The 13,225-nt window shown below is 57.5% G+C and overlaps 1 protein-coding gene across 6 annotated transcripts in view; it reads left to right on the forward strand.

Annotated features, from left to right (window-relative positions):
* LOC140258740 (ankyrin repeat and fibronectin type-III domain-containing protein 1-like) overlaps positions 1-13,225 on the forward strand; it is a 110,967-nt gene that overhangs the window by 26,383 nt on the left and 71,359 nt on the right. For all 6 annotated transcript variants that reach the window (XM_072349345.1, XM_072349348.1, XM_072349347.1 and 3 more), the window contains 2 exons: positions 4,041-4,234; positions 6,631-6,860. In XM_072349345.1, coding sequence (XP_072205446.1) covers positions 4,162-4,234; positions 6,631-6,860 — 303 coding nt within the window. In that variant the 5' untranslated portion in view covers positions 4,041-4,161. The remainder of the gene's footprint in view (positions 1-4,040; positions 4,235-6,630; positions 6,861-13,225) is intronic.

Here is a 13,225-nt window from a genome sequence, read left to right on the forward strand (position 1 = left end):
CTGCCACAACCACCCAGTGGCACCCATGGAAGAAATGAACAGTAATACAAAAAGCGATGGACGTGTCCACTGCTGACGCGCGGAAGCTCCGTGCTGATGCTGAACTGAGCCAAGCTGGAAATAGCCCTAAATCCCATGTCAGTGAGTCAGCCACAACCTGCTGGGCAGAACTTGATCCCGCTGAAGTTCCCTGCAGCAGATTTCAGTGTCTGTAGGACTCGGCCCCCCTCCCTCGTGCCTGTGCATGGTGTGGGTGCTGGCTGTGCTGGCAGCTCGCAGGGTGCCGTGGTGCTGTGCTCTGTGGCCATTCTGTGCCTTTCCCACCTGGCTGTGGGTGAGCAGAGCCTTCCTGCCTCCATCACTGTGCTCTATGGCTGTGGGGGTGGTTCTCTGCCCCCTCCTGTTCCCGTGTGTGTGTCCCCGGGGTGCTGGGAAGGCTTGCTGCTTTGGAAGGGCTGGAAAAGTGCCCAGATGCTCTTAGCATCATCCTTTAGGGGCAGGGGGAGTGTTCCATCCAAACCCAAGTGACGATGGGGCGTGCGCTGGCTTTCTTCCCCCTGCCCATCTCCTTGGAGCTAATGGTTAGGGCAGGGATGGGGTTGGGAGCTGGCTGCGTTCTGCGCAAGCTGAAGCTCATCTTTACTCGGATTAGACAGAAACCCAACAGTCATCCTTTCGCTTGGCGTGACAGCTGGATGGGCTAGCAGGAAGGGGAAGTTACGCTGGCATTAAGGAGAATTACATATGTAGCATGACTGCAGCAAACTTCTCCGGCAGTGAGCCCTGGCCTGTGAGTCACGCTTGCTAGAAAGACTGCTCGGTGCCTCATTCACCCACTGTGTTGGCACTGAGTCACAGCTGGGTGGGTGGGCAGGTAGGAAACAGAGGCCCCGGCCGCACACACTGGGGGAAGCGGCTGAACGCAGCGGATGTGAATGCCAACAGCTTCTAATTAAAGCAGCGGTCGGCGAGGGGGAGGTTTGTGAATGGAGCAGGGTGCTGCTGGTGTCCCCGGCTCACCTCCCGGCTGTGCTCACACCGCTGGGCTTTGGGAGCGGAGGGCTGGGGGGCTCAGAGCTTGTTCAGTTCGCTTTGAGTTCTCGCTGCTCCCATCCGTCAGCAGTAGGTGATAAATTGCATTAATCTCCCTCTGCTGAGTCTGCTCTGCCTGTGCGGGTAATTGGCGAGTGATGTCCCTGTCCTTATCTTAACCCAGGAGCCCTTTTTCATTCTACTTCCTCCCCTGTTCCTTCGAGGAGGGGCAGTGGGAGCTCGCCCATAGGGAGCTGCTGGTGATGGAGCCGATATTTGTATCTCTCACTGTCCAGTGGGAAGGAGCACGGACAGAACCCGAGTGCACTGTTCTGCCCAAGGTGCTGCTGACCCTTCGTGGCACTCTCTGTGATTGCGTACAAATGGTTGCACGGGGGAGAAAAGGCAGCACAGCCTCAGTGGGTTTCCCCTCATGTTGTTCTGCACGCTCCTCGTGCTTTCTTTGCATCTGTTTGGTGGGAACCTCACAGCCCAGTGCTGGGGCACCCCATGGGATGGGGGAAGTGCCACCCACGGAGCCCTGCCCTCAGCCTGCATCCACCCCGCCTTGTTACAGAGCACTTCTCAGGGGTGTTACTGCAGCATGTCAGGAGCACGAATCCATCCCATTGGCTGGGCTCGTGCCTACCTGGCCGCAGTGGGAACCCCACTGGTGCTACTGGTGCTCTGGGGCTCTGGTGCTTCCAAGCAAAACCCAGCCCAGCTCAGGAGGGGAGGAGTGTTTGGAACAACAACAAGCTCTCCAAAACTGTGCTTAGGGATGTTTTGTTTGGCCAAAATATGAAGTGATGACTTTTTGCCGGGGCTTAACAGACTCAGGGCAGCCTTGCCAATGCTGACCTCAAGGGGTGGAACACTTGCTCATGCTGCAGAAATGATGGGATTTAAAGCAAACCAAACTTTCTGCACCAGAGTGTTCAGAGTTCATGCCTGATGCACTTCACACACGCCTGCAATGTCCTGTATGAGGTGAGCTCAGCTCCATTTGCGTCCTTTGCCAAAGGCTCTGGCCCTGCCCCATAGTTTCATGGCCATGACTGGGGATGAGACCACCAGATGCTGGGCTGGTGGCCGTGGAGGTCTGCCCTGTGTGTGTGGGTTGGGGCCAACCTGCCCTGCCACAAGTTTTGGCAGCTCATGGGGTCTCATCTCAGCTCTCCCTGCCTCTCAGCATAGGCTGCTGTGTCTGACTGAGAGCTTCATGGCTTAACACAAAGAGCTGTGTGCCGTTTCCTGGTTTGCTTTCCCTGTGAGGCTTTCCCGTTTCCCTGCTGAGCATCCCAGCTGCCTTCAGCATCCTCACTGCTGCGTGGGCACCGGGGGGTGGGGGGGGAGGGAAAGCAGCTCTGTGTCCCACTGGGGTTTGCTGGGGACAGCCCTGGCTGCCTCCTGTCATTGCCCGGGCGATGGCCCCTGCTGTGTGATGCTTGTCAGCCTGGAGCAATGGCAGGAGAGGAGCTCTGCAAACCAGCTGGTGGAAATCATGATATTTACCAGCTCACAGCTGAGCTTTGGGGGAGGTATTTTTATTGCTTCACATGTTGGTTGTGGTTTTATTTGTTGGCTGTTTTGGTTTTTTTTCGCCCTGAACTTGTGAGCTGAATGCTGCTTTTGTTTTGTTTTGCTTTGATTCCGTTTTGCAGCCAGCTCAAGGCTGCTGTGCTTTCAGCTCTCACCCTCAGCCCCTGGTAGCACCCAGCAGCACAAAGGCATTTTGGTGGAGGCTCATCTTGGACTGGGAAGGGATGCTCAGCACCCGCAGCTCAGCCCCAGCTCTACTGGTATGACCTGGGGCTCAGAGTGAGCTGCGGGGATTTCAGAACATCCCCGCATCCCACAAGGGCTGAGCTATCCCTGCTTCATTGGGGGTCCACCTGGGTGCTGCGTGGGCACCACCTTTTCCTTGCCTTGCTGGCTGCTTTGGCTGGCTGGTTTGCTTTCACTAAATGCCTGAGGAAGCAGCACCTGTGCCCTGGGTGCTGCAGAATGGGCGATCTGGAGCGATCTGTGCTGTGCCACCAGCTTGGTGCCACCCGCCTGCGCCCTGTGGCATTCCCAGAGCCGGAGGCAGGGACCTGGCAGCAATGGGGCTGCCAAGACTTGAGTATGTGCTCTCCTTTCCACCAAGCACTGAACAGCTGCTGTTTATGGGCTGTAGCTGCGTTGATGATGGCTTTTCTAATTGAGCTGTACACTCCCATCAAGGCTCTTTACTAATGGCATGCGGCATCCTTGGTAACGCACGGTGCTGCACGACGTCCCAGCAGCAGGGCTGCCTGCTGGCCATGGCACAGTGCACCGTGCATCCCCAGCACTGGCTTTACTTGGGGATTCAAGTCAGATTCCAGATGGAAGCAGGTTTGGGATTCAAATACAAATCATTGTCTGCAGGTCCAAAGGGCTCCTCTAAGAGCACGAGTTCACCCCCTTGACCCTCGTGCAGCCCCTGTGAGCAGTGCAGTAGGTACAGAGTAGCGTTAATGTCCCACATGCTGATGGTGCTCTGCAGCAAACAGAGCTGTGTGCAGGCACATGTGGAGGAGCACTGAGATTTACGTGCAAGAAAGAAGGAAATGTGTGGCGTGGTGGCAGCAGGATAAGGCATGGAGCTGCAGGGCAGGGTGGGCAGAACTTTCATTCGCTTGTTCACAGTTTGTATCATTTCAGTCCCGGTGCCTCTGGTTTCTTTATTTCTGATTATCTGTGCCTTTTGAGGTGGGCTGGATTGGAGGTGCTGAGTGCTTGATGTGCCGTTGGTGCTGATTGTGGCTTGCAGCTCGAGATGCAAATCCCAATTAAAATGCAAAGGGAGAAGGCTTTGCCTAAACAGCTGCAGCCTTGCAAGCCACGGTTGCACTTCAGTGTTGGGAAGAGCCGGGTGCTGCCTGTCCAGGGGCAGCACGTGGCAAAGCGTCCTGCAGAGGAGAGCGTGGCTCAAGGCAGCTGTCCCAGGGCCTGCAGTGAGCCCCGTCTTCTCTCCCCTGCAGGTCCCTGGACAGAAAGTTGCAGAGGCCACTCCTGGGGAAGTCCCGGACGCTGCCCAGCATCCCGCAGTCCCCAGTGCTGAGCAGGATTCCCCTCCTCGACTCCGCAGCGTTCCGGGAGGCGATGCCGGAGCAGAAGCCCTACCAGAAGCATTCAGCCCCCGACGGACAGAAGGGCTGCACCATCCCATCTGCCGGTGAGTGTGTGAGGTCGGCAAACCCTTGTCGAGCCGTGGCCTGGTTCTCCAAGGGCGCTGGCAACCTGGCAGATCCAGCACTGGTCCCTGTGGGGTCGTCCTGCCCCCACATCAGCCATTCTCCATGATCTGTTGCCTGCCCATTTCTGAGCTTTTCCTTGAGGCCGCCATTTAAACTTTTCCAGCTTTCATCACATTGGTGACAAAGAGGAGGGGAGCTCAGCAGGGCACCCCAGCTTGGAGATGGCACTCAGCTCCAGCTGAGCAAGCTGCTGCCCCGCATTCCTTTGACCTCCGCTGCTGGCCGAGGCACCTCTGTGCTCTGGCATGTGTTGGTCCCAGGGCACAGCTGGCTGCCCTCTGTATGGAGCAGGGCACAGTGGCACTGCTTTGCCTTCCCATGTTCCCACCCTTGGGATGCGCTGTGCTGGATGCTCCCCACCCGAGGGCAGGGGATTGGCCTTCTTGGCAACTGAGTCTTTTGTTGCGTTCTGCTCTTGCACTGATCCTGATGAAATACTCGTACGGTTGGTCCAGCTGCTCTGAGCGAGTTTATTGGCAAAACCACTGATGGGCAAAGTGTTCTACGCTTCTGCTGCCAGCAGAGTCACGCTGGGGCCATAGGAGTGATGGGGAAGGTGATTAGCACTGAAACAGAGATAAAGCTTGTGAGCCAGGGCTGGCAATCCAGTGCAAAATAACACCCCTACCAAGCAGCTGCCTCTGCCCAACACCCTTCGACTGTTTTTAGATTTTTCTTATTATTTTGTTAATCTAAAGCCCTCCCTGTCAGGTTGCTGCAATCACTGTCAGCAGCTGGCCAAGCCCTGGATTGTTTTTAATGCTCTGCAGGCTGTGCTTCGTTTCCTGGTGCTCCTAATTCTGACACAGCAGGTCTGGGTGTGGGATGCAGGGCTGCGGGTGGTTGCTGCACCCATGGGGACATGAGGGATGAGATGGCAGCGGCTGCGTGGGGTCAGGGCTGCTCCCTCAGGAGCTCCGGAGCCACCGAGGCAGGGTGGGCAAGGACAGACCTGGCTGCTCAGTGGAGATGTGAATCCTGGTGCAAAGTCCCCAGCACTCCCTGGGCAACCCATAGCAGAACACCACGGCTCTTTCAGAGAAGAAATGTTTATTAATAACCAACCCGAACCTGCCCTGTCACAACTTCAGGTTATTCCCTCTTGTCCTTGTTTTGGAGGAGGCAAAGTCCTGCCCTCCCCTGTGTTGCCTCCCGACACCCGCTGTAGCCTTACAACCCAGCAGGGAGCAACTCCAGGGCAGCTCGGTGTGCTCCCAGCCGTCCCGCTGTGGGGTGTCATGTCATGGGGGGTGGATGGGGCCGCTGGGATGCACGATGCCCTTACACTGGGAGCTGCCCTGGCCCTACAGCCCGGTCTGCGTGGGGCTGCTGTGTGGCAGCAGCCGGGGCTGGTGCCGATTGACGTGTTTGTGCCTGGAGTCATCACAGCTTTCAAACAGCCGCTCCTGTGTTGTACGAGCTGACATTTGGAGCGGAGCAGCACAGCTGATTAAATTCAAAGCAGGGCTAAAAAAATAATAAAAATAGCTCCTAGGTATTGCACTGCTCCGGGTCGCCTCTGTTGGCAGCTGCAGCCTCTTCCTTTCTCTTCCTCACTCGCCTTCACTCTGGCTGTGTTTCTCCTTAAGGCCTTTATCTGCTTTCAACTCTGAAGGACTTTGCTCCCCAGCCCTGGTTGTGGTATTGTGCCCCCCAGCGCCAGCCTGCTCTGAAGGACAACAAAGCGGTGCAGCCGCAGGAGCAGGCAGCAGCGCCAGCCCTCACCACTGCCTTTGTGCTGCAGGACCAGCAGCTGGCCCGGGTTTTGCAGGGTTGAGCATGGGGTTGCTTTGTTCATTTGTTCTCGCTTTTGAGAAGCAGTTTGGGCTGTGGGGGGTGGGAGAGGAAAGCTCTGTCTGCCAGGCAACGAGATGCACACGCACAACATCCATTCTTGGGCTGCTCGGGAGGTAGTGATGCTATGGAGATGCTGCCGGCGTGCTTTGCCCATTTTCCCTTTTGGTGCAGTCAGAGGTGCTCAGCATTGTCCCAGAGCTGCATGCCACAGTGCTCTGTGCTTTGGGGACAGTGGATCCAGCCCCTGAAGAGGAGCAGATGGGTGGAAAAAGATGGGAGGATTTTGCCTCATTGGGCCCTTGTGGGTTGGGAGCTGCTGAATGAGGTGGGAACATGATGGGGCTTGTGGCAGAGATGGGAACCCCCGTGGGGCAGCACCCCAGCCCTCGTGCTGCATAGTGGGATGGATGGAGGCGGTCTGGGTGGGCATCTCCACCCGCATCCTGTGAGGGGCACAAGAGCAGGGGGTGAGCACAGCTCTGACGGGGCTGCTGTCCCTCTGTCCCTCTGTCCCCAGGGGACGCCTGGCGGCTGGAGGACGACGGCCTGGACCCCCCCGGGGATGCCCCGCTGCAGCCGCAGCTCCGCACGGCGATGGAGGACGCCCCGTTCAGCCACTTCCGCATGCGCTCCTTCTACATGCGGAAGAGCCTCTCTGTTGACAACCACTTGGGCTCGCTGGGCTACGCCGGGCACCACGCCGAGACGAAGGCTGAGCGTGTGCGGACCCGACTGCGGCGGCAGTTTGTGAGTATTTGGGGTGACACGGCCCGGCCACGTGGCTTTGCAAAACACCATCATGGCAGAGGGCTGGCTGTACGAACAGCATGGCAAAACAAAAGACACCTCTCTCACCAGCCTGATGCTGCTCAGTTTGCCCACACCACGTCAAGATCCCATCTGCTGTGCTGGGTGGGCTCCGTGGCTCCCGGTCACAGCCTTGCCGTAGGGTTGGCTGCTGCTCACCAGGCGGTGCGCAGTGTGGGATCCCATCGCTGTGCCTCTGGTCAGAATGAAACGGGGCTCAAGGCTCTGTGGGTGCCGTGTGCTCCCCTCAATGTTTAATGAGCTCCGCGTCTTCCCTTTCCCAGAGACACCTGATACAAGGCTTTGTGTGGCCTTCCTCCCGCCTCGTTACTGGCTTGGGGTTGTAATGAGGGCTCGGGTGTCCCCGCACTGAAAGGCACCCGGCGTTGGTTGGAAGCGGATGAGGGCTTTGCTACAATGGGAGCAGAGCAGGCGCCGTGCACCTGTGCAACCTGACGTGCTGTCAGGCGATCAGTCGAGGCCAGCGGGACTCACCTGCTGCAGGGCATGAGCAGGTGCAATGCATCACCATAAACCTGCTGTTACTGGGTCTGTTTGCTTCCCCCCAGCCCTGAGGAAGGGCTGATCTGCCCGTTGACACAGGCTGGGTGTGGGAGCTGCTCCCCACCATGTGTGGGGTGCTGCATAGGGCTCATTCCAGCCCCTTGCACCCCACGCACCACTGAAAGTAGCGGCTTGTGCTCCCTGGTGCTGATCCTGCCCATGGCAGGGATTTTGAAGGAGCTGGTTGGGATCCAGCACTGAGAGGGGACCTGGAGCTGCTGCCCTGCGCTGGGGAAGGCAGTGACAGTATCGGCAACCAGCAGCAGGATGTGGCATCTGAGGGACTGCAGGGTATGGCTGGGGCGGTCCTGCTGTGGGGTAAGGAGCGGGCGCTGTGCTCTCTTCCAGCTCACTGTGCTCTGCGTGTGGTTCTCTTTAGCCTCTGTCTCCATGAGGGCTTTTGCCTGTGGACCTTCAGCTCTCTGTGGTGCACCCATAGGGCTGATAGCAGCACAGCAGGGATGGTGTATGACTTTTGTTTCCTTGCTGTGTCCTTGTGGCTGAAAGGTGTTGGTGCCGTAGCCGGGTGCAGGTGGAGCAGGGCCACCATTCTGGGGGTTCTGCTCAATGGAGGCTTCATGTTTGCAGCACGCGTCCGTGCATCTCCATGAGATGACTTCCTGCAGCTGGCGTGGGAGCACTGGGGGTCTGCACCCTGCACCCGTGGGGCTATGGGAGCTCGTCCCTTTGGTGCCAGTGCTGGGGGGACCCCCTGGGTGCTGCCTGTGGCCCTGCGCTGTCTGCAGAGCTGGTGATGGATGGATCTTTGCAAGCTGCAGCCAGCGGCGTGTCTGCCGTCCCACTGCTGGCATGTGATGGATCTGCATGTAGGGATTACTGGGATTTGCATAATTTGAATTTTAAATGAATTCCGATTTCTGTGATTGTCAGAATGAATTTTCTTTCTGACGAGCCTTCCCCTTGCTCTGCTCTCAGGCTGCTGACGTTGGCACAGTCCCCATCTTTGAGAGCTGGGAGCGTTTGGTCGCTGCTGTGCTGCTGTCACAGCTGCACGCGTCCCTCAGCACGGGGCACGTGTCAGGCTGGGGATGTGCAGGGACCCACACTGTGTGGGGCACAATGTGGGCTTGTGGTTTCTGTGTGGTGAGGGCCATCCCTTCCCCATCCCCGCGTTACCCCACCTCCGGATCTCGTCCTGAAGCGTGCGAAGACCTGCTGGGCCTCAGCACGTGGCCACAACTCCTTTCTTTGCATTGCTCTTTGCATGGAAGGATGGGTCTGGGCACACTGGGGTGCCTCACTGTGTACTGAACACCCACCCCTGAAGTGGAGTGGCACAAAGCGTGCCTCCCCTCCTGGGCACGAGACAGTGGTGGAGGCAGGCTGTGCTTCAGGTGCATTGTTCTGTGTGTGCAAACACAGCTCGGAGCTTTGCAAAGGGAGTTCTGCTCAGTGGTGGCAGCCCTCACTCTGTGCTCATCAGCTGCTTCCATCGAGGTTGGACTTGGTTCAGTAACATCTACAGAGCTGTATTTTCCTTTTGCTTTCTGTGCTCCTTGCAGTGTGCTGGCCTTGGGGACCTTTGGTCACAGCCAGAGTGCATTCCTCCTTCAGAAGGAAGGGGTAGGTTTGGGGGTTGGAAATGTCCCAGGATTCCAAAGGGGAAGTGGCTCAGGAACCCACCCGCTGATATTCACACAGCACTTGGTACAGGACAAGAACACACGGCTTTTGCACATTGCATGTGCTCTCCTGTTGGATGTGAGAGCCCTGGTTGGGCAGCATGTGGGTGTACAGTCTATGGCAGTGCCTGAAATAAGTGGGATAAACAGGAGAGCTGTGGGTCCCTGGGCTTCGGATGGGAAGGGCTGAGACAGATGGTTTGGGGCCATTCTGCAGGTGGGGCGTTGGTGGGCGCTTATAGCAATGCTCAGGGCTCCTACAGGGCAAGTGTGGGTTGGATCTGCTCCTAACTTGCAAAATGCTGGGAAATGGCCTCTAGATCCCAAATGTCCCAGCCCCAGGAACGAAGCGCTCCATCTGCTGTGAATCCACACTGTTTGCTCCCTCTGCTGGCTTGGTGCTGTGCAAGAGCTGCAGGGCTGCGGGGTGCTGGGGGTGCTGGGCTGCAGCAAGGACACCTGGCCCTGCACTGGCAGGGCTGGAGAGGGGGCAGGATCTGGTCGTGGTGAGGGGTCCTGGTGTGCCACCACTGCCTGTCCCCTCCCAGTGACTGATGGTGGCCGTGGCTGTGCACCTTCCACCTGGGTCCCTCTGGTGTTCACATCCTGGCAGCCAGGGCTGCTCCTGGTGGTCCCAAAGGGCACAGCTGGGTATCTTTTGCCACCCTGATTTCCTCTCATTTCTTGGCTTGACAGCAGGAATGGCTCTGTGATTGCACATCCTTGCATCCCAGCCTGCTCACTGCTCAGGCCAGGTGTAGAGGTCACATTTGCTGCCGGTCATGGGGCCTCTTGTTCCGCCTGTGGCACTTCCTCACGTTTCCCTTGGTAGACGTGCTGCCTTATTCTTCCTTTCAAACCTTCTTGCAGTTTCTCCCCCAGACTCTGGACAGCACACCTGGCTTCACGCAGCGCTGTCTTCATGCAGCTCAGAGCTCACGGTCTGCAGAGGTGGGGCTATGAGCATTGCCCTGCATCCTTGATGGAATGGGGCAGCTCTCTGTAATGCACCTTCCCTGCAAGCAGCTCCCTGCAGTGGGATGTTTGAGACCCTTTCGCACGTTGTGGTGGTTTCAAGAATCAAGCCTCAAAGATGTGCCAGGTGGACGGGCAGCAGAGCTGGCAGCCGCTCAGGGCAGTGTCTGTTCACAGGTGGCACTTTGCCTTGGATGAGCTGGGTATGCAGCTGTGTGCTGCTATCCCATGCTGGGCTGCAGGCAGGCATGCAGTAGCAGCGCTGTGCTGCAAGAGGTCTCTGCAGCACTGCACTTCAGGGTGCTGCCACATGCCTTTCCGTGGCTTTAACGCTGCCCGGACCGTTCTTTCCCCAGCTCTGGAGGAGAGGGTTTGTTTTCCCCATCCCTTCCCTTGCTGGAGAGATCTGAGTTCTCCCCACCTTCACATCCTCATGTTCTTGTGTCCAAGTACAGTGAGGGAGGGTAGGAGGGCAGTGGTCATGTCTGAACAGCACTGATGAGAGCTGTTGGGCTCTGTGGGGCTGTTTGCTCTTCCCTGCAGCTGTGCCCCGAGCAGAGCTGTGCATCCAATGCTGCCTTCCAGCAGAGCGGTGGAGGTGGGACTGCAGCAGTGTCCCCAGGAGCGACCATCCTGCTGCCCTTGGCCAGCTCTGATCGGGGCTTTGCACCTGACCTCAGGCTGTCTGCATGCTGGGCTTCACTGAGCCCCAGCAAGTGGTTCTGGGGATGCTGTAGGCAGAACCTCTAGCTGAATAGAGGGTTTCACTGCAAAATCACCAACTTGTCTCTCTCTGCCATCTCTGCTGGCAGCTTTTGTTGGAGCCGAGCAGCAGCAGAGCTGATTTCAGCCCCAGCTTTTGGCTGCCCTGCAGCATGATGGCAGCACAGCCGTCACTTTGCTGCACCGGCCACTTGTTCTGCTGGCACCTGCAGGGAGATGGCGGCTCTGGTTTGCATTGCTGTGCAGCACTGTGCGCCTGTACCCTGGCAGTGGGCACACACCAGGCGATGCAAGGTCTCCCTGGGTGCAGCCCGGGCTGGGGTCGTCTCCTCAGGCAGAGGTGTTCTGTTGGGGACCCCTCCCCAGCCTGCTGGAGGGGACAGCACTGCCCGCACGGGGTGCACGGTGAGCTCTCCGCAGACCCTGCTCTTGCTGGGAGCTGCTGGTGCTTCCTGAGCTCCCTGTGAGCACAGGGCAGCAGAGTTCTGTGAGTCACAGAGCATCCCAAGGTGGAAGGGACACGTAACGCTCATGGAGTCCTGCAGCTTTCTCCAAGGGGACACCAGAGACCGGAGATTAGCGGAGCGTTTCCGGTGGGCGCAGGGCGATGTCTGGGGTCGGGTGTCACCTTGCTGTGACGCAGCGGCAGCCCTGCCCTGTTGGGAAGGGTGGAAAAAGAAAGGATCCTGAAACCTTAGAGCTGTTTTGCTATTTACTTTGGTTCTGTTTTTCCTCCAAGAATAGAAACAAAGACGGTGGATTTGCATCACCGGGAGCAACTTGAGGAGGAAGGAGGAAGCGGAGGGGCCTCATTAGTGGCAGGAATGTGCTGGCGAGGAGGGCTGGGTGACAGGGGAGGCGTTTGACCCGGGGCTGCCATTAGCATTTCGGTCATCTCACTTCTCCGCTCTCACGTTTTATTTTTTAATGACCAGTCTGCAGGCTTTGGAAAGAAGAGCCTGTTTCTATGAGGGGATGTTTGCAGAGGCAGGAATAGCTCAGGCTTCTGCAGATGGCGACAGTGTTCAGCTTGTAGATCTTCACACTTCTCGGCACTGGGTGTATCCGACATGGTGAGGGTTTTCCAAGCTCTTCTGGGCACTGAGAGATGGCAATTTGAAAGCTGCTGTCCCAGAGGGATCCTGCCTGTGTGTTGGTGCTTCTGTTGGAGTCCCGTTAACTCCCGGAGAAAGGGAGGAATGTTCTGGAGGGGCCACGGTGTGGAGATGTGCACAGGGCACTGTAGGGCCACGTTGGAGCTGGGTCCTTGTTTAGCTCATCCTGCATTCGGCTGCAGCAGTGATGGCATCGCCAAGGGAGGAGGCACGAGCGTGGTCTGTGGGGAGTGGGCAGAGCACAGCTCAGCCTGGCTTTGGTTCATGCCACATCCCCTCTGGCAGAGGCCTTTCCCTCTGGAGAGCTGGGCTCTCTGTTTCATGGTTGGATTCTTCCTTCAGACTCAAAGGGCAGCAGCAGCTCCAGCCCACAGCTCAGCTCTTTCGTGCAGGTTTTTGTTCACAGCATCATTTAATGCTCCTTGTGGCCACTGGAGGTTCTTCCAGTGAGCATCTGTGGCATCAGCTGCAGAGTGGTGGGTCGTGCAAGGCTGCTCAGGTGGTAGGACACATGGCTGCCAGAAAGTGGGAAAAATGGAGCCCTGGTGCTCAGTGCTGACCTGAGAGGGATCCCCTTCTGCAGGCAGGTCTTCATGTAGGGTAAGAAGGCCCAGATCCTTGGCACTGGGGTGGAGCTTTGGGATGCTCTGATAGACATAGCCAACATAGCCCTTTCTGCTGCCCCCCACCTCCCTGGAGGCCGCCTCTGGGGCTGTGCTGCACCTCGTGGCAATGTTTTTCATCACCCCAATGGGACACCGCTGTCAGCAGCCCAGCAGCAAGCTGCCTCCTTCTGTTGCCACAGTCTGTGCAGAGGGCGTTTAGATCAGCAGCAAAGGCAAATGATGTTGGACTGTGGTCACAAGAGGCTTTATCTGCAGGTTCAGTTGGCGCAGTCTCCATCTTTGTGTACTCTTGGTTTTGTTTGGTGGTTCCCATCACACGAGCTGGGTGCTGTTGGGTGCTGTTGGGATGCAGATGTGGCTCCTTTCTCCAGGAGCATCCAACGCTCATCACAACCCCTCCCCCTAAAAAAGTGATTGTTCCTCGAAAGCAGAGCAGTGCTACTGGAATGTTAATTGGGGCCCTGAATACCCGCGGTCCCTTTCGCCTCTTAACGAGCAAATTGCATTTATTTGGGCACTGACAGCCCCTCACCCCCTCCCCCTGGGCAGGACTGAAGCCTCCATTGTGTGCTCTGCATCGGGATTTGCTGCCGTTTGTTTCAGGGACCTTTTTTTTTAAGAAGGGTGATTTCAGGGGCTGGGGGGGACAGGAGCCTTTC

This window comes from Excalfactoria chinensis, chromosome 14, assembly GCF_039878825.1.
Source record: "Excalfactoria chinensis isolate bCotChi1 chromosome 14, bCotChi1.hap2, whole genome shotgun sequence".
Classification (NCBI taxonomy): Eukaryota; Metazoa; Chordata; class Aves; order Galliformes; family Phasianidae; genus Excalfactoria; species Excalfactoria chinensis.